This window comes from Chrysoperla carnea, chromosome 4 (assembly GCF_905475395.1).
Source record: "Chrysoperla carnea chromosome 4, inChrCarn1.1, whole genome shotgun sequence".
Lineage (NCBI taxonomy): Eukaryota > Metazoa > Arthropoda > Insecta > Neuroptera > Chrysopidae > Chrysoperla > Chrysoperla carnea.
In genome coordinates, this window is record NC_058340.1 from 32,217,579 (window position 1) to 32,239,723 (window position 22,145).

The 22,145-nt window shown below is 29.1% G+C and overlaps 1 protein-coding gene across 3 annotated transcripts in view; it reads left to right on the top strand.

Moving 5' to 3' along the window:
• The window catches only part of LOC123299077 (transient receptor potential cation channel trpm), a 160,910-nt gene that overhangs the window by 120,247 nt on the left and 18,518 nt on the right, over positions 1 to 22,145 (top strand). For 2 of the 3 annotated variants that reach the window (XM_044881284.1, XM_044881285.1), the window contains exons 2-5: positions 8,739 to 8,821; positions 20,221 to 20,380; positions 21,504 to 21,717; positions 21,939 to 22,098. In XM_044881284.1, coding sequence (XP_044737219.1) covers positions 20,312 to 20,380; positions 21,504 to 21,717; positions 21,939 to 22,098 — 443 coding nt within the window. In that variant the 5' untranslated portion in view covers positions 8,739 to 8,821; positions 20,221 to 20,311. Of the gene's footprint in view, positions 1 to 8,095; positions 8,152 to 8,738; positions 8,822 to 20,220; positions 20,381 to 21,503; positions 21,718 to 21,938; positions 22,099 to 22,145 lie in introns of those variants that run through there. The other variant, XM_044881286.1, reaches the window with a different exon arrangement.

Sequence of the window (22,145 nt, forward strand, 5' to 3'; positions counted from 1 at the left end):
ACACGAGAACGCAAAAACGAAAAGAGATATCAAGCTGAAATTTTTATAGCGTGCTCAGGACGTAAAAGTGAGAAAAGTCGAGTTCGTAAATGAGCAACATAGGTCAATTGGATCTTGGATCCGTAGGGCCCATCTTGTAAACCGTTAGAGATAGAACAAAATATCCTTCCTTATAATAAATAAAAAAACAACTTTTGTGTGAAACATTTTCTCGTAAAAATCACTGTTTACCCGTGAAGGCCCAAATTAGCCTAGAAACATTATATAGTATTTATATAAAGGTACCTATAATTTATATTTTAAATTTATACGTTACATATATTATGTATGTGTTTGTCTGTTTATCTTTCTTTGCTTACATGACGTAATAAAACAAACGAATGCGTAATCAACACTGTCTATACATGGTATTTCAATAATTAACTTAGTCAATTGGTTGTTTTCACTTGTTAAAATTCGTTTTAATTCGTATCTAAAGAGATCACGCGCCATTTATCAAGCACATTAAATTTTGTATTGAATGTAATGGTTTTAAATTAAAATCAAGTTTAAGAAACAAAAAATTCAAATCATTGTATATTTCGAAGTAAACGTTAATAAAAATTATCGAAATAAATTAGAATTGATTTCCTGTTAATTGAGGTTAGTTGCTTTTAGACCACAAACCCGACCTATTTTCGGCTGGATACCGATCTATGTACATAATATAAAAAATTTATACGCAATGTTTCGTACACATGATACATTCAGTATCGTTGTTTTTTACATCGTTGTTCGTCATAATAATTATTATTAATTTTTTTTTTGTATTTTTTTTACATACTTTCTTTGTCTCTGTGGTATATAACATGAATACCTACAGTTCAGAAAAATTGAACTTCCTTAAGAAATTATGGAAGACGTACAATCTGTATACTCATGTATACTCCATTATCTAAACCAAAAAGCCCAACGAATTCAGCGCCAATAAATACTGCAACATAATCCAATCCATCGATAACTTCTACCTTCAAAATGGCAAAAATTTTGTATAAAAAGATGTTAAAATTTAAATTGGACATGCATATTGTCCAAAAAGATAATTATACTTAAGTGGAGAAACCTATACGTCTTATAATAACATATCTTGGACTATAAAGTTGTTTACACTTGTTGAAAGTAGATTAAATGGATTATGAATTTCGCGCAACGATTCAATTTTTTTAAATTTTGGCTATACATTTCTTTTTTATTTACTTTATTTAGTTTATAAAGCTTCATTCTCGCTTCATAAAAATCTATATGCTGGTTACAAACACTACGACATAGCGCGTTTTGTATTATTTTTTATGTTGTTTATTTTAATTAAAAATTCATATATTTATTTATGATATAAATTCTATACAATACACTAACCTACTCAAAGTATTCTACAGAGGAACTTTTAACAATTGATAATAGGATAATTGAGAACAACGGTGATAATTCCGTAAATCCACATCATGTTTCGCTTTCGTCCATCCCTCTAATTTGGTTTTTTAACTTTCTAATAAAGGAGGGGGGTGCAATTTCAGGCCAATCGATATAAAAACGCCAATCGATGCGTAATTATATCGAGAGGGGCTGAGTAGATTACCAAAAGTGGCACTTGGAATCTACACAATTTACCTGAAGTCACTGCTTATTGGTAGGTATGTTGTAAACACATCGGCATGCACCTTGAATCAACAACATACTGTAACCACTGGTCAATAATTGAAGATATTCTCTAAATTTTTGAAGATATTCACAAACGACAGGATAACTATAAATAATATATATATAAATTATGAATGTGTTTAGATGATTTTCTTTGTAAACTTTTTGTTGGAAAAACCGGAAATATCTCGGAGCTAGAATCAGATTCAGCAACTCAACAAAGATAAAGAACTGTTGACGAACTGACTACTTGAATAACCACAAAAGAGGTTATTTCTCTCAGCTGTTTTATTGAATTTCTTGAACTGAAATAAATAAGTTCCACAAATAATTTGTACATGTTTTATGATCATTAATTATTAAAAATCACTCGGTTTGTGGTAGTGTCGTATATACAAGGCTTCTGAAAGTATTATTATATCTCTGGTATAGAATAGAATAACAACAGTACCTACTACCGAAACAAAACAAAATTTTATGTTAAATATATATATTTTTTTTATATAAATGAAAAATCGTAATAATTTATGTCAAGGAGATAAAGCGCTGTGTAACAGCCGAAATGAAATTGATACAATTTTTACTCAATTATTTCATTAAGCAATTTCAAACGTTAACTCATTTTTTTTTACAGTTTTCCTTCGAGATTATATTTTTTTAAATTTCAATTATTTTCCGACTTTTTAACTTTTTGATAAAAATTTTTTGTTTTCATATTTGCTTGGACTTAGTCTTTACAACATTGTGTTAGTCTTACGAAACGAATGCTCGTAGCTCGACACTTTCGACACTTTGAGAATTGAAATTTTCCATATATCGGAATACGGGCTTTTTTTTTTACGTCTTTGATCGGTGCTGTTAGACAGGCTACCTAAGCACTTCGTCTACATAAATTTTTAGTAAAAGTTCAGTTTAGGTACTTTTCTTAAAAATCATCCTAGCACATCAAGGAAAGTAGATATGTATAAATATAACAATAAATATCCCTCAAACAAAAGAAGATTTAAAACATTTACAAAATTAATACAATCATAAATCTCTTAGAATGTTCCTTAACTTTTTCAAAACACAAACTTTTGACTTATTGCAAATAAAAGGGGATAATTCTGATGTCGAATTGGCCATTAAAATGTAAAACTAGACTTGATACAATGATTAAACTTGATATTAAAATTGATTCAAAAACGAAGAAGTTATAAGCAATCGAAGATTGCATTCAAGGGTGGTCCATCTCCTTACAGCAAAACAAAGATTTATATGTAATCTCCATGGCGATGTATTTATCGCCTCTCGAAATATAATTTTAAACGTTCATATCTTAAAAAACCAACTTCAATTTTCTGTATGTCTAGTTAGAATTCTTCCCCTGAAATGAAGTGGTAAAAAAATTTAGTCCGATTCCTTCTTGCAAAAATATACGCTAACTTTATATCCATTAGCTGAACACTAAATTTTTCATGGATATTTTTTTTAAAATTACATAGTACTTTTTAATTCATATATCAATAAATTATACTAGAATACCATTATCCAAGTCAGTATATACAGAGTATTGCAATATTAACTCGTTTTCGTATATTTTTCTGTAAGAAATTATATATTTCGTTTCTATATGTTATTGACCTATAACCTCAATTAAAAAAAAAATTTGCATGAGTCTACTACATTTGCATAAAAATTTTGAACACTTTGCCTTTGAATGAAGTTTATTTTATCTGATTTCACTCATAAAATGCTGTTACACGCAATAATTCATGAATAAGCCATCCACACCAATTTATATAAAAGCATTATAATAAAATGAAAATTAAATATAATTATTTTTTTCCACATACAATTGTTTGTATTTCATTTATCCTGAAAATGATTTTGATAGCTGCTTAATTAAATTATACCCAATTTAATAAATAAAAGACACTGGGTGGTCTGCCAATAATCAAATAATTACAATAATTATATAGAAAAAAGATAACAAATTATTATTGAAACTATTTCTATTCTGATGAGGTCAAAAACTAAATTAATGTATGATTTTTATCTCTTTAACCCCCTAACTAAAAAAAGGGGTGTTCTAAGTTTGGTCGCTATGTGTGTGCGTCTGTGTAATTGTCTGCTTGTGGCATTCTAGCGACTAAACGGATGAACCGATTTTAATTTTTTTGGTTTCATTTGTAAGATAATTTAACGGAAAGTGTTCTTAACTACGTTTCATGTGCGAGCTTAGAGTTTTGTACCCCAAAAAACTAAAAAATTGGCGATGATCTTCAAAATCGATTCAGTTTGGAAAAGACATGATATATATTTTTAACATATAAATAATTACTATGGAAATGAATGGTCAAACAAACTTGGCTCAATTCATTTCGAAAAGTGAACTGGTAAAATAATTTGGTAATTCAAAACAATACAAAAGAACAAAGTCAACTCAAATATTTTAATTTCAATTAAAATATTTCCAAAAATTTGTCCCAAAAAATGACAGTTCTCTAAGTATCCTTTTCATCTCATCTGATGTCCTTGACCATCACTTTTATTATTGATTAAAGAAGAAATGTTTGTCCGTGTGTTTCCATAGCCCTTAAACGGTCGAACCGACAAATTGATTGGCGTAAGAATCATTAAATCTATCTGGTCTATCTAGACTCTTTAGTCATTTGGGGCCCTCGGGCGCGTTTAGTCATTTGGAACCCTCTAGATTCTAAAGGGTCCCAAATGACTAAACATACATGGGCTGAAAATTAAAGTCGATGAACGATACTGTAAATTTTCATATTTGTGGAACATCCTATGTTTTTGAAAATTAAAATATTGCATCTGTCATTTTCATAAATACTTTTGTTTTTATTTCTATAATAAAGGCATTGAAAGTTCTTGTCCATATTCCTTCATAAAAATGTAGAATGTTTTGCAAATAATAATTATACCTAGTTAGAAAAAAGACTGACCTCGTTATAAACAATACAAATACTGCAGTCACCTAAATAGAATATCTACCTATTAGAATAGGTAGATTTTTTTTTTTTTATTTGAAAATCTTTCGATTCAAATTTTCGTGTTCATGACTTTTTGTACCTGACGTACATGTTTAAAAAAAGCATAAACGACACTTCGTCCCGAATAATCCGATTAACGCATGCTTAAAATTCAAATTTATGCACCCGGTAGGAACTATTTTCCTTTCGTATCTTGGTACATTATAAATGTACATGTAATTACTTTTCTTATTTACTTACAAAATATTTTTCTGAAAATGTAAAGTATTAATTTTAAAAGTCAAGTACTTGTTTGAAGAATTTAATTTTATAGCTACTTTTAGTTTTTACTGTATGAATGAATTGTAACATTAGTTTAAATGAGACGGATTGTGATTTAGTAGTCAACCCAATACGTGCGTACATTACGTTTGGTTTGATCAGGATATTTATTATGGCATAACATAAAAATTTCATTGTACTTACTTTAAATTATCTCTGTTATCTTTAACTTCTGATAACTTTCTTAACTCAATTTTTTTAAATGATAAAACATAAAATTTTAACAAAAATTACAAATTCACAGCCATAAAAAAATTTTAGCATTTTCTCAAAATTCATGGCAAGCTGAATCGATTGAAAAAGTTTTAGTTTCCTAAGTTACCTAGATGTCGGTTTTAGATGTCGTTTTTTTTTTTACCTGGCAACTAGCTAACAAATCAGAACGATAATGTGCGATTAGAATCATGTTCCAAAATAGATCTTTAGAACTTTTTGTACCTCTCCTCTGGGGTAAATTAGTTAAAACATTTTATTAGTTAAGCATCTTTAGCAAACCGTGTTCTTTAAAATCTCCTCATTTTGTACAATAATATTCCGTACTCAATTTCCAAGAATACTAAAGCTATCTTTTTCATATTAAATTACCTATTCTTAACACGTAAGAAGTGAATGTGGATTTTATTCAATTTAAAAACAATTTATGGTGAAAATTTTTTCGGTAAAATAAAAAATCCACAAATAAAGAAAGAAAAATGAAAATAAAAACACCTTTTTCACATACCAATAAAATCAACAAGTTATGAAATATTATGAAAAATTTCTCTATAGATGGATATTATATTAATACAGCGACAACATAAGGATACTACAAACTCCAACCTTGACACTATATGGGAACGCGATTGAAGAATATTAGGTGTAAAAATAACTCACTTTTTACATAATAATAGAAAAATTCAATAAGTTCATTGTTAACTTTGATAAGAGTAATTAGTGTGTTTAATGGCGTATTTTGAAAAATACTTAGAAATTATAAATTTTTATCTACACATACAGATTACAATATTAGTTGTATTGAATTTTGGGATATCTATAAGCAAGAAACTAACCTCTTACAAAATGATTATCATAAAAATTCCAAAAAAGAAATTACAAAAATTTCTTAATGTCACTAAAAAAGAAATTTATAAACTTCCTATGGAAAAATTTTTTGAGTTATCTACCGATCGTAAATTATTCCCGCATATTTGAAGATTCAGGAGAACCTCAGGAGGATTCCTCTTCTTTAGATGTTCTCAAAGGTAGTCTTTCTATTGATAAAAAGATGTAGATCATAATCTGAATTGGTGTATAGATCCAGATCAAAATCTCAATGGACCAATAAGCGTAACATTCAAAATACACATAAACATTTGGAAACTACACATTATCCGTCTTTGAATTTTTTGAAACTTTTGAACAGGAAGTGTAGCGGGAATATTTCCATAAAGTTTCAAACAAATCAACAAGGAATCTTATAATACATCTATTAAAAATGTCAATGTTCTGAACATTTTTAAATTTTCAATGTAATATTTTTTCATTAAATATAGAGATTCGCCACTAGATTTTTTTTTTTTATATAAATTTAATCTTTTTACTCAAATAATCCAAGTAAGACGCACTACAAAAGTTATTATAAACATTTAAGTCAACATCAAAAATTAATGATAACAGATATCTCAGAAATGTAATCACAATATTTTTTTAACACCAAATATGCTATATTAAAATTTTGCTATCTTTTTTAAGATAATCTACTTGTATTTAAAAAATAAAAATTTATATTTTCATTGGTTAGAGTAATCTCTGTTGTGGATTCTCCTTCAACGGAGTTTGTTCCACTTATTGGCAGTTCCAAAAGAACAATTACGTACATTCAAGGCAGTCACCTCTCATTAAATTGGGTAGTTCTGACCTGGAGCTCGAAAGTGTCACATAAACGTAAGGGAAAGAAATTTCTGTGCCGTAGTGCTCAGCAACCGGATTATATGTTATTATATCAAAATTTTGAAGGGCAAAAATGTACCCGCATATATTCTACAATTACAAGTGGAACAAACCAAAATTTAATCTTAATTTCGTTTAATACTTTAATGATATTGATAAAACAAATCAAATATTTCAATGTTTGCTGATTTTATATCAATATTTTTTTTTTTGGAAACGATATAATTTAAACTCAGATATCCACTATCTCTAAAAGATAATAAACTTTATTAACCACCTGTAAAATTTTTTATCAAACTCGCAAAGAAATAAATCTTTGAAAAAACGGGCTGTAAATTACATGACCAAAATTGTATAGCCTCCATACGACTCAAGTGCGCGTTAAAACATTATAAATTTTCTGACGCCCTAACGATATCATTTTTATGAATTCGTATGAAGTTTACTACTACGTCGATACTTGAGCATCATGTCTATTTTATATACTTTTAACAATATATTATTGTTTTAATAATTTCTTATTATTATTATTATTATTTATAATAACCGATAAATAATATTAAAAATTTTCAAAAAAATATAATCCCCCATATGGTATAAATCTCGTGTGGCCTAAAGCGTGTGAACTAAAAGTTACACGGTGACTTACATACCAATCATGATTATGGTTACTAGTAAGAGAAGGTGAATGTGCGTCAATTTGTAGTATGTTAATTTTTTTTTCAATAATATTTAGATTGAAAGAAAAAAGAAATTGAAAATAAATATATTAGTAATTTACACCGTTGATACGTTTACTACGTTTTTTAAACAGTCCCAGGTCTACTCTACTTGAAAATTGTTGATTATTTACCTATTTACTAAAGTATTTTCATTATAAGAAAAATAAAATATTTATTTCATTTGAAATTAATAATATTAATTAAATTAGTTATCAATTCGTAATTCAATATGTGAAAGATATAATATATTTTATTTTTATTAAACCTTTTTTATACATATTTTATTGTTTAAATGTGTTAAAAACACTGATTTGATTATCATTTTAAAAAATATTAATTACCTAATATGTCGGAATGTGTAGTTTAATTAATAATTATTTGTTAGTGTTAATTTAATTTATTATTTATGTTTTTTTTTATAATATTTTTGTTTATTGAATGTAATGTTTTGCTCCCAAAATAGTATCAATAGTTTGTTAGAACTTAATGTTAAAAAATTGTTTAAAAAGGTAGGTCAACTTAATCAATTAATTTAAAAACGCACGTGAATCAATGTAAGTTTGGATTAACGTAGGTCAGTTTAGTAATAAAGGAAGGCTTGATAGTGGCGATATATTCGTAGAAACGAAGCAATGAAGTTCGAAAAATTTGAACAGTAAGTCGAATTTGCATGCGGTTTTCGGCATTCGATTCGTTAGAGCTTCAGGAAATTTGGTGACCTAAATTGATTTATAAGAAATTCAATATATGCAATTTGCATAAATAATATGCATTTAATATTTGCATTTTAAATTAACCGTATAAATATACAAAATTTACAATTCGATTAATTGTGATGAAAACGATTTCAAACTAGTTTCTTGGGAGTTTTCGGGGTCCCTGAGCTCAGAATTGATCTCTGATACCCACGGTACCTGCAATACCCTGGGTACCCCGGCACCGTGTCCAATTCTGTCGCGATATTCGTGTTTAGTAACCCCAAAAAACCCCTTCGAAAAAGTTCGAAAATATTCCCTTGATTCATGATCTGAAAATAAATCGTAATTATTTGGAATTTATTCAATTTAAAAAAATTTTTTTTTTTTTTTTGTTACAGCAACCGGCTAGAAGCTGGATTGAAGCTACATTTCAAAAACGAGAATGTATTAAGTTTATTCCTAGTCCAAAAGATGAGCACCGGTAAGTCAAAAGTTTGAGTATATTTTTAATTTCTCACTCTTAGTTAAGACATCTCAGCACTTGTTCCGTAGTTTACGTTCTGTGACGAACTAGCCGCAGCAATCAGATCCTTTCGGTTGATATACAAATTTTTCTTTTTAAATTTTATAAATTAATTAGTAAAATGTTAAGTTTAACAATATAGCTAATATTAGTAGTAATGCGCCGGGTATCCTTCATAAAACGAAGATACGTATCCGTTTCGATTTTGGCGATTTGTATCCGAATCTTTTCTATACTTTGTTTAAAATTATTATAGCATATAGGAATTATGGAGCAAGAGCTTGCTGCAAAAAACCTGGCCTATCGAGTTACCGGATGAAGTATTTTTTAAATGATACTACTCACTGTAACTATTAAAAAAATCATTTAGTGCCAGGGCAAATATGGTGCATAACCTTGCTATATTTTTTCTAAGGTACATTTTTTGGACATAAACTGTACCAATCGAGTAACCGCTTGAAACTGATTTTAAAATGTAGTTTCGAGTGAGTAGAAAATAATTATGAACAACTGCCTCGGTCAATCTGGTGCTAACCCGTTGGCACGACACATTTTTTAATTTTTTTTTTGTTGTGTTACCGTACCTATCGAGTAACCGCTTCAAACTGTAATTAAATTGAAGTTTAAACATTTCTTATTAAGAAAATATATTAGTGCCACTTCTATTTTAGTGACAAATGCCCGGCACGATACTTTATATTCCTTCAAGTCCCATACTATTGCTCATATAATCTATAACAGATACATTGGGGACTAAATGAATAAACATCAAGTATCAACATAAAATACAATGAAAGTTCTCTCATATATTTTACTATAAAATTAATTAAAAAAATTTAAATATCAAAACTTGTCAAAAGCTGTCCAAACTTGATGCGAACATTGAGCGCGAATATAGACGAAATTGATAATTTAAGAAGTATGGAAATATTGCAAGAATATACTTGTAAAATTTATGGAATAAGTTGTAACAATGTAAATGATGCGAGATTATTAATGTTTCAAAATCGATTTACGTCAACGTCTGTAGCAGAATATTTTATGAAAAATGTAAAAAGATTTGATTCAACTCAACTTCCACCATGTTGGAAGTCACTGAAACAAAAATTTTTACGAACTATCTATGTAACTTCAATGTGGCAGAATGCTACTGAAGCTAACTGCATCAATTTCTCACCAGAACAATGCGGATGGACAGTAAATGACAATAAAATTGAACCGCTTTAGTTCGAAGGTGATCCAACACCTCTCTTAGTTGAAGACATTGTTATGGTAGAACTTGATGAAGTAGAGCTTAATGAAATTGATAATTGTGACAATGATCATGACGATAGTGATGATGATGATCATGATGACATTTAATAATAATTCTATATATATAGTTCAATGTATATTTTTAGATATTTAAGTTTTTTAATTAATTTTATAGTAAAATATGTATATGAGAGAACTTTCATTGTATTTTATGTTGATACTTTATAAAATACTCGTATAAATAAAAAAAATCACTTAAAAATTACTGTAATTGTTATCCATTAGATGTTTATTCATTTAGTCCCCAATGTATCTGTTATAGATTATATGAGCAATAGTATGGGACTTGAAGGAATATAAAGTATCGTGCCGGGCATTTGTCACTAAAATAGAAGTGGCACTAATATATTTTCTTAATAAGAAATGTTTAAACTTCAATTTAATTACAGTTTGAAGCGGTTACTCGATAGGTACGGTAACACAACAAAAAAAAAATTAAAAAATGTGTCGTGCCAACGGGTTAGCACCAGATTGACCGAGGCAGTTGTTCATAATTATTTTCTACTCACTCGAAACTACATTTTAAAATCAGTTTCAAGCGGTTACTCGATTGGTACAGTTTATGTCCAAAAAATGTACCTTAGAAAAAATATAGCAAGGTTATGCACCATATTTGCCCTGGCACTAAATGATTTTTTTAATAGTTACAGTGAGTAGTATCATTTAAAAAATACTTCATCCGGTAACTCGATAGGCCAGGTTTTTTGCAGCCAGCTCTTGGACCATTAGACATATAGAAATTAGAAGAAATCGAAAATTAAAATCATCAATAAATTGCATTAACTACAGTATTTTTAACAGTGCGAATAAACAAATCGATAAAATTTACTCAACGTATCACAGAATGCAAGTTATTTTAGAAAATATTTTTTAATTTTTTACTTAAATTCTACATGAATTAGTTTAAACACACATTAAACGAAATTTGTAGCTTTAAACCAAAGGTCTTTATAACGTTTCCGTATCCATATCTGCTAATTTACTTTTTGGCTTTTCCGTAACATCACAAACAGCTACAATAATAATTGTTTATATTAATTATAAATCACAAATATCTTCATTATATTTTCTCTTGAGTTTGTTTAATTTTTAATTACGAGTAAAGCATAAAGTGTTTCTATATTATTACATGGTAGAGAGACTTCATTATGACTATTACAACTATTATACAACTTGCTACCAGGCACAGTGCTATCTATAGTAATTATATTCAGGGATGGATAGTATTGGGGGATCCAATTATTTTTAAATATTCTAATAACTTATTTTTTAAATCTACAAATTACCTAACACTTTTGCTTAAAACTTCTTTTTTCTAAAATAAATATTTATGAAGTCATAACGCGTTTAATTTTGCAACCACCGGATGCAATATTAATAAAAAAGAAGTATACATAGTGTAATGATAAAAATTCAAATAATAGTTAATAATAATTAGCAATAAATAGTTTGGCTTTATACTAACAAAGGCAGCGACCATCCCCGAAAGTGCACGGTACGGGGCTAACGGCCTCTTTAGGCCGTAACGGTTCTTCTCAAAATGGCAACACTTCCGCCCTCCAAATTTGTAAGGATTTTGAGCATTTACATTCAGTACGTGATAATTAACCTACTTTTAGAAAAAAAAACTCCTGTAAATTATTGCAAGAAAAAATTCTCAATTATCTGTAGCTGTAGTGCGACATTGAACGTGTAATATCTTCAACAATATTAATTTTACAATGAAAAGTTTAAAGTAAAAATTTTAGAATATTTGTAGATTTAAAAGTTAAGTTATTGTTTAAACAAGCATTTTATTGTTTAAACAAATATTAAAAGAGATATTTTCAATCGTATAAATCATAAACGGTTAGTGATACAAAAAAAAAAAATATTTTACAAAAAAGTACAAAAAAGATAGGAAATTTAAATATCTACAATAAACCCTTTTGCCATTTTTGGTCTAAAGTGCACGGTTATCGAGAAATAGCCCAAAACCGCTTTCCTTAAAATGGAGACACTTCCTCGGAGATAGCGTTTATTACACTGTCACATTACACATACAAACATGTCACACATACGTAACTAATATCTCCATATAATACATACTATTCAATTTGCCCCTAATTTGCGCCCTCAAGGGTAAACAATGAGGTTTACGAAAAAATGTTTCAAACGAAAATTGTTTATTTTTGTATAAGGTACAATTTTTACATTTAAACTTTTGTTTTATATCTAACGATTTACAAGATGGATCCTACGGATCCAAGATCCAATGAAACTATGTTGCTCATTTACGAATTCGACTTCACTTTTTACGTGCTTAGTACGCTATAAAAATTGATAAGGTATATTGATTGATGATACGCTATCAACTTGATATATCTTTTCGTTTTTGAATTATCGTGATGACAGGCAGACGACAGACAGACAGACAACCATAAATGGACTAATTAGGTGATTTTATGAACACCTTTACCAAACTTTTGCTCGTAGTATCAATATTTTTAAACGTTACAAACTTGGGACTAAACTTAGTATACCTTAAAATATATATTACATATATACATGGTATAAAAACTCCTGTAATTTAATGCAGAAAAAAATTCTCTGTAGTCTGAAGTATATAAGAGGTTTTTTATTAACTGTTGATGTGATTTATATTATTTTTAAATACGTTTTGCTCCGCTCATGAGTGCTGATGACAAATGGTTTTACATGAATATTACAAACAAACACATATATTTACAGAGTGTATAATATAGAAGATAATTTACACTTCATAACTAATTCATGTGAACAAATAACTTCACAAATGTCAATTGATTTAAATATACCGGGTTTAAAAAAAATACCAGTACCTCAAAATTACTCGAAGTATATCGGTATTTAAGTTCAGTTCATTTGCTACTTTCGACCCACCATTTCTTTTATACCCGGTCTCCCCTACTAAAGTTGAAGGATTTAAAAAGTTGTACCATTTTTAAACTATACCTTAAAGTCTATTTTCAATGTTATTTTGTGCCTAAATTGAGAATTTCAAATGAAAACACCCATTTTTGGCATCGCAAATAAATTAAGCACAAAATTTTACCTGGGAAAATGTTCACGTGGCCCGGGTTAACATTGAATCAAAAGGTTGTGTGAAAATCGATTTATAACACTTTTTTAATTTGTTTATCTAAAATTACTTGATCATATTAGCTCATACTTATTTAACCATCAAAACATAGTATAAAATAAATTCGCTTCTCCCTGTCTGTCCGTCCCTACGTATGATTAGATCTTTAAAACCACGCAACGGATATTGATACGGTTACTATTTCGCGCCAAAGATCCCCCGTTTTGGGGGAAAATTTTTTTTAAACACCTATCTAAAGACACTTGGGTTTTTAAGACGAATTCAATGAAACCGTAACTGTCGAAATCCATTGTGCCATTTGGAAGTACGAGGTATTAAAGAAATTAACAAATAAACATACCTACATACAAGATGACCCTTGACAGTCGGGTAAAAAAGTGATGGCTTTGAATTATATGGTTAATTGTAACACAAGTGAATAGTGTCTTTGGTTTTCAGAATGAGGTTTAGTGAAACAATAATCCTATGGTTAATATTGTGATAAGCATACGATGTAGATATTCATATGTTGAGGTGATATTCTGTTTAAACATAATGTATCAAAACACTTCAAACATAATATAATACTTATTAAAGTAGAGTGTATTTCATGTAAATTGACATGATCATCAATTCTACGTGTGTATTGTGGATTTGTGGCTAGATATCCATCCTACTACTATAAAAGGCATATACAAAACACAAACTACATTTATTTACAATAAACCCGTATTATGAAAGGGAATAAAATTTATTAAAATATTCTAACGATTTATATTATTTAATAAATTTTTTTAATCTACATACAGTAAAACTTGTATATAGACCGAATTTGAGTTACGTCTAGTGTCTCGAACCTTTTTTCGGACTAAGGACTTTTCTATATACATAGAAATTTAAATCCAATTTTACATATCAAACAATGGTAAACAGTTTTAATTCTATAACGTTCTTTGACATGATTTTATTTTAATTAATTGCATACGGAAAAAGTAAATTACTGCTTCCATTTGATTGTGATAAAGAAACGAGACAAAGACATTTTGACATATTAAACACGCTACACAATCAATCGAATAAAACTCTGGGCATTACAGAATGGCTCATAAAATTTTACCATATTTAAAATTTTTTACTTGAATACAATGAGGAAAGGCAGTTAGTCTTCTCGTAGTATGCTGTAGGTTGGAACATTTTATAGGCCTTGTACTGTACAACCAATGTCAATTTAATAAGTAACAATTGTTGATGCTGTACATGAAATATTTTTCATTCATTTAGGTCCTTAAAAATTTCAGACACTTAGCTTATAGCATACAGTCCTGTTGAAATCTGTAAATAATATCAAAATGTATCATCTGTAAATCGATAACATCATAAATAAAAAGCTTGACCCAAAATTAGTGAGTTTCAAAAAAAATTCAATTCAAATTGAATAAATTTTGTCTGTGCTATCAAAAAATCGATTTTATGAACATAGTGACGTCATCAAAATCCAAAAATTTTAATTTTGCTCTATCACATCCAGATTATATCCAATTTTAATAAATAAAGTATGCAATCCTACTAAATTTGGGTCATACTTTTCAAACTTCTTGTCAAATTTAACCTACCTTCAATAGATTCAAGATTCTGGGGTCCTGGTCCTGATATTTACCACAAAGATGAGTGGCATCGAAAAACTAATATTAGAAATGAATAGTTTGACCAAAATTAGTGGGTTTCAAAAAAAATTCCATTCAAATCGAATAAAATTTGTCTGTGCTATCAAAAAAATCGATTTTATGAACATAGTGACGTCATCAAAATCCAAAAATTTTAATTTTGCTCCATCACAGACAGATTATATCCAATTTTAATAAATAAAGTATGTAATCCTACTAAATTTGGGTCATACTTTTCAAACTTCTTGTCAAATTTAACCTACCTTCAATAGGTTTCAAGATTCTGGGGTCCTGGTCCTGATATTTACCACAAAGATGAGTGGCATCGAAAAACTAATATTAGAAATGAATAGTTTGACCCAAAATTAGTGAGTTTCAAAAAAAATTCCATTCAAATTGAATAAATTTTGTCGGTGCTATCAAAAAATCGATTTTATGAACATAGTGACGTCATCAAAATCCAAAAATTTTAATTTTGCTCTATCACACCCAGATTATATCCAATTTTAATAAATAAAGTATGTAATCCTACTAAATTTGGGTCATACTTTTCAAACTTCTTGTCAAATTTAACCTACCTTCAATAGGTTTCAAGATTCTGGGGTCCTGGTCCTGATATTTACCACAAAGATGAGTGGCATCGAAAAACTAATATTAGAAATGAATAGTTTGACCCAAAATTAGTGAGTTTCAAAAAAAAAACCATTCAAATTGAATAAATTTTGTCTGTGCTATCAAAAAATCGATTTTATGAACATAGTGACGTCATCAAAATCCAAAAATTTTAATTTTGCTCCATCACAGACAGATTATATCCAATTTTAATAAATAAAGTATGTAATCCTACTAAATTTGGGTCATACTTTTCAAACTTCTTGTCAAATTTAACCTACCTTCAATAGGTTTCAAGATTCTGGAGTCCTGGTCCTGATATTTACCACAAAGATGAGTGGCATCGAAAAACTAATATTAGAAATGACTAGTTTGACCCAAAATTAGTGAGTTTCAAAAAAAATTCCATTCAAATTGAATAAATTTTGTCGGTGCTATCAAAAAATCGATTTTATGAACATAGTGACGTCATCAAAATCCAAAAATTTTAATTTTGCTCTATCACATCCAGATTATATCCAATTTTAATAAATAAAGTATGTAATCCTACTAAATTTGGGTCATACTTTTCAAACTTCTTGTCAAATTTAACCTACCTTCAATAGGTTTCAAGATTCTGGGGTCCTGGTCCTGATATTTACCACAAAGATGAGTGGCATCGAAAAACTAATATTAGAAATGAATAGTTTGACCCAAAATTAGTGGGTTTCAAAAAAAATTCCATTCAAATCGAATAAAATTTGTCTGTGCTATCAAAAAATCGATTTTATGAACATAGTGACGTCATCAAAATCCAAAAATTTTAATTTTGCTCTATCACAGACAGATTATATCCAATTTTAATAAATAAAGTATGTAATCCTACTAAATTTGGGTCATACTTTTCAAACTTCTTGTCAAATTTAACCTACCTTCAATAGGTTTCAAGATTCTGGGGTCCTGGTCCTGATATTTACCACAAAGATGAGTGACATCGAAAAACTAATATTAGAAATGAATAGTTTGACCCAAAATTAGTGAGTTTCAAAAAAAATTCCATTCAAATCGAATAAAATTTGTCTGTGCTATCAAAAAAACGATTTTATGAACATAGTGACGTCATCAAAATCCAAAAATTTTAATTTTGCTCTATCACAGACAGATTATATCCAATTTTAATAAATAAAGTATGTAATCCTACTAAATTTGAGTCATACTTTTCAAACTTCTTGTCAAATTTAACCTACCTTCAATAGGTTTCAAGATTCTGGGGTCCTGGTCCTGATATTTACCACAAAGATGAGTGGCATCGAAAAACTAATATTAGAAATGAATAGTTTGACCCAAAATTAGTGGGTTTCAAAAAAAATTCCATTCAAATCGAATAAAATTTGTCTGTGCTATCAAAAAATCAATTTTATGAACATAGTGACGTCATCAAAATCCAAAAATTTTAATTTTGCTCTATCACATCCAGATTATATCTAATTTTAATAAATAAAGTATGTAAGCCTACTACATTTGGGTCATACTTTTCAAATTTCTTGTCAAATTTAACCTACCTTCAATAGGTTTGAAGATTCTGAGATCCTGGTCCCAATATTTACCACAAAGATGTGTGGTAGCGAAAAACTAATATCAGAAATAAATAGCTTGACCCAAAATCAGTGGGTTTCAAAAAAAATTCCATTCAAATCGAATAAAATTAGCCTGTGCTATCAAAAAATTAATTATTTGAACATAGTGACGTCATCAAAATCAAAAAATTTTAATTTTGCTTTATCACATCCAAATTATATCCAATTTTGATAAACTAAGTTTTGATTAATAAGTATGTAATCCTTCTAAATTTGGCTCTTACTTTTCAAATTTTTTGTCAAATTTATCCTACATAATAGGTTTCAAGATTCTGGGGCCCTGATCTCGACGATGAGTGACAGCGTAAAACTAATATCAGAAATGAATTGCTTGACCCAAAATTAGTGGGTTTCAAACAAAATTTCATTCAAATCAAATAAAATTTGCCTGTGCTATCAAAGAATCAATTTTTGACGTCCAAAAAGTATAAGGAAGATTTATCAGAATAAATTATATTTTTTGAGTTTCTTCAATTTTTCTCAAAAACGAATGCAGTTATTTTTATCACAGATTTTTTAACTCATTTTGAAGCCTCCCAATTTTTCTACATAGGAAAAAACCAAAAGTTTTTGTTTTTCGAAATTTCGATTTGAATTTGCGGCAAAAAACATTTTTCTTAACGCTCTAAAAAATTGTATTTACAAATTTCGAATTCGGATTCATTACGCTTAAAATACATAAAAATCCGCAGAGAAACCGACTTGAATTTATGCCAGGTACAACTATCCGTTTACTGGATATAATTAATTCAACAAAACAATAGTAATAGCAATATAAAGAAAGGAGAAGGACGAAAGAATCGTTAAATGTAATTGAAAGTTCAATAAATGAAAAGTAAAAGGTGAATGCAACAGCATTTATTATATTATCTTCCTCTACATATGTGTTGTAGAATGGTGTCGCATTGCAGCATGTTGAATTTGAGGGTAGTTCTGAAAACAGCTCCGATCCGATCCGTTAGTCACCTACATGTAGTTAGAATGTATGCTTACTTACTTTATCTACTCGTATATGCGAAAACTATTTCATGACATGTGTTACTGTTCACACATAATATTTCTGAACATCGAAAAATACATATACATATTATACCGAGTATATCAGAATATATGGTCAATAACCTTGATAGTGATAAGGTTCTTATCCTATATAAATTTTTTCTTTAAAGCTATAATAACATGAAGAAATAATTACATAAAGTAAGCTATAAAGCTCACAGAATATTCGAATTAAGGGGATACCTTTAAATGAATACGTAGAAAAAAAAAATTACTTCAATGAACCATTTTAGAAGATTCAATAATCTAAAACTATGTAGTGTATTCATGTGTCAAAATTCAATATCCTTTAATGTTTGAGTGGATATGATAAAACAATTTTCTTTATCAAATTTTCATCGTTTATAAACGGTATGGAATCCTAATCATTCCTTATAACTTGTTTCATGTGCAAGAGCCTTAAAAACGTATCATATCCTTCCTTATCATCAGCAAACTTTAGATCAATGACATTATTGTATATCTACTGTGTATATAAACTGTTAGTATTAAGTTCATCATAACATATTACAGGATGATTCACCGAGTGTACGGCAATTCTTTGTTTTTGTCTTAAATTGCTGTTTAATTAGCCTTTTTCCTCTGAAGATTAAGAAAATATCCACTAGATGTCAGCACTAGGGGAACTACATCAAAGAACGCACATGTCAAAACACCACGATAATTTTTCTAAACGAAGAAGTCAAAATTTGACAGCCAGACAAGTTGCAACAGATAGATGTTAAACTTTTTTTTTTAAATCCAAGGAGGTGTTATTAAGTGCATATTGTAAAAAAAAAATAATTTATAACAAGAGGTCTGTCATTAGCTCAGTTGGTTAAGGCGTAACCAATTCTGTCCGCGGTATGCTTAGGGTAGCGGGTTCGATTACCTTCGTTGCAACAAAATTAATTTAATTAATAGTTGTGATGGGCTGGTGTAGTACATGGTATATGCATGAAGGAGGTGCACTCAGCCTCTGAAATTGAGGATCTGATAAATGAAATTATCAGCGGAAAGGTGTTAAAACACATATATGGTATCACAATGGGCTCTATAGCCTAAGTATGTCCTTCGTGGACAGCCAATACAACCTAACCTAACCTAAGAGGTCTGTTAGAAATTAATCCACAAAAATTGTAAGCCAAACAAATTTTTTCAAAAATAGGTTATTATTTACTGCAAGTTGTGTAAATTTCTAGCAGTGTTTTGAAAAAAAATCTTTTTTTCAACTTAAATTAAATTAAAAAAAAAAAAGATAACATGTAACATGTTTTTCAGTCTTACTAGTCTTTCTAGTAAAAATTTACTTTATATTTTTGAGGTGTTAGATGGGTGCCTTTTTCTGTTATGGGCTCTTATACCATGAATGTTACAAGAAAAGGGATTTGACGACTCGATATACCATTGTAAACCATAATTGGAAAGAATTTTCAATGATTTTTTTCTGCGTGGCCTATTTATTTTTTTCAAATAATTCTGTACTGAAATATATTACAATTTGTATAATATCCTTCCTATATTCTGCAGTGTTGACATTAAAAGGTCACATTTTCGTAGATATATATCGAAAAATATATTTGTAGCCTTTAATAGACACTTCTTATAATTATTTTAACACTCAAATGAATAATAATATGTATCAGATAAAATTTTATGTCAACTAATAACTTTTAAAGGATTATTTTGTGTGGTTATTTAAAGATTTATGTAGAATTTACATCTTAATCTTAATACTACATATTTAGGTTTTATCTGACATTATCGGATAAACTAATATTACTTCTTGTCCAAACTTGTACCAAAAAAAATTTCTGTGATTTTTATCGATTTATCCTATTAAATTTGGACGTCAGAGTTCAAGTTATCGAGTTTTTCTACTTGTAAAGGTTCGAATTGTCGAAGTAAAAGGCTTCAGGTTTTTCAATTTTTCCTTCCCTTCATGATTTGCAAAATTATCTCCCTATCCATGTAGTTAAGTAAGTAATTAATCTGATTATTTTTCTTTTAAAGATGTTGCTGTGGTTTATCATTTACATATCATGCTGGCTTACGAACGGATATCGGTGAAAAAGGAGAAATATGGAGTCCAGCCAAATATACTATGCCATCACCCACCGACGCGTATGGAACAATTGAATTTCAAGGGGGTCCACATCCAACAAAAGCACAGGTTTATAAATTGCATTTAATCTATATGCATATACAAGTTGTCTCCCCATAAAACTATAGTCACAGAAATTCCAGCTTGATTTTGACACAATTGTTCCGCCACTTAACAGGGCCAGATTTAGAATTTAGAGCTCAAGTTGGACAACATGCATAATACATTTTAAAAGTTTATTCTTAATGTTTTGTTCATTTACAATCGTTTTGCAATTCTATGCAAAAACAAACTCTGCTCGATTTCTTGTTCGCAAAAGTGTTGATAATATCATTAAAATTCATACCAAGTATGTCGTTTTCCAAACTGAGACGTATCAAATTCGACAAGCGTTCTTCATTCATTAATGTTCGTAATCTATTTTTAATGATCTTCAATTTAGAGAAAGATCTCGCGCCACTACAATTTGTCACCATAATCGATAAATACGTACCTACGTAGTGTAATTTCGGCATTACAGAAAATAGATAATTAGATTGGATATAGATTTGAAAAATTATTCGATACAGAAAATTTTCGTTTGATTCATCCTTCTTTCTTTCGTCATGGAATCTTTCGGTTAAAAAATTTAGTTACTGTCGGGTTATAAGGTGAACCGACAAAAAATAAAAGAATTTCCGATTTTCTAATTAGTGGAGGCCCTGTGGCCTCGGTCCCGTTGGCCTCATTCTAAATCCGGCCATGCGCTAATCACAGAAACATGAATTTAGAAGGTATGCTTCTCAGTAAATTTTTTAGCGCATTACGAAGATATTTTTTAAAAATACAGTAGAGCTTCGATAATCCGTACCCCACTCCTGCCTTTGCAAACCCACGTATTTCTAGAACTTGGAGTGCTACGCAGTAATGTGTCCCACATTTTAAGTACTACACATGTCGATTTTCATACGCCACACAACGATTCATCTTTCTGTTTTATCTACCACTGTAGAATGCCCACACTTTGATTATTATTTATCCTTCAAAATTCCTATATTCTATAAAAATGTGTTTTAATATTTCACATACTATAATCTATCCGAACAGAATTTCAATTTTGGGTGTTTGGGTTATCGAAGCTCTACTGTATATACAATTACCAATTTGTTTTTTCAAATATTGTAAATCAATGTTTTATCATTGTATTTTTCAGTATGTTCGATTGGCTTATGATACACGACCGGATCTCATAGTACAATTATTTACAAGAGAATGGAATTTAGAGTTACCAAAACTATTAATTACTGTTCAAGGTGGCAAAGCAAATTTTGAATTACAACCAAAATTAAAAAAAGTACTTAGGAAAGGGTTACTTAAGGCTGCAAAAACAACAGGTGCATGGATATTCACAGGTGGAACAAATACAGGTTAGTTTACATAATTTATCACAATTTTTGTTTCAATAAATTTTTTTTAAATTACCACCAAAATACATCATGGTTTGAAAGGGAGCGTTTTTGATACACAAAAATAAACAATAAATAAAATTTCCAATAATTTTTAGAATAAATAAAAACTGATCATAATGAATACAAGTTATATCGACTAAAAACTCTAATAAAATCATCGCTCATATCAATTTTTCTAGGTGTAACGAGACAGGTTGGAGACGCATTACTTTTGGAACGTTCGCAGCGAAGCGGGCGTGTTATAAGCATAGGTATTGCGCCATGGGGAATTGTAGAAAATAATCATGAACTTGTTGGACATAATCGTGACGTACCATATCACTCAATATCATCACCTAGGCAAGTATAATTTTGATTTGAAAGAACTCTTCCCCTAAAACTTTTAT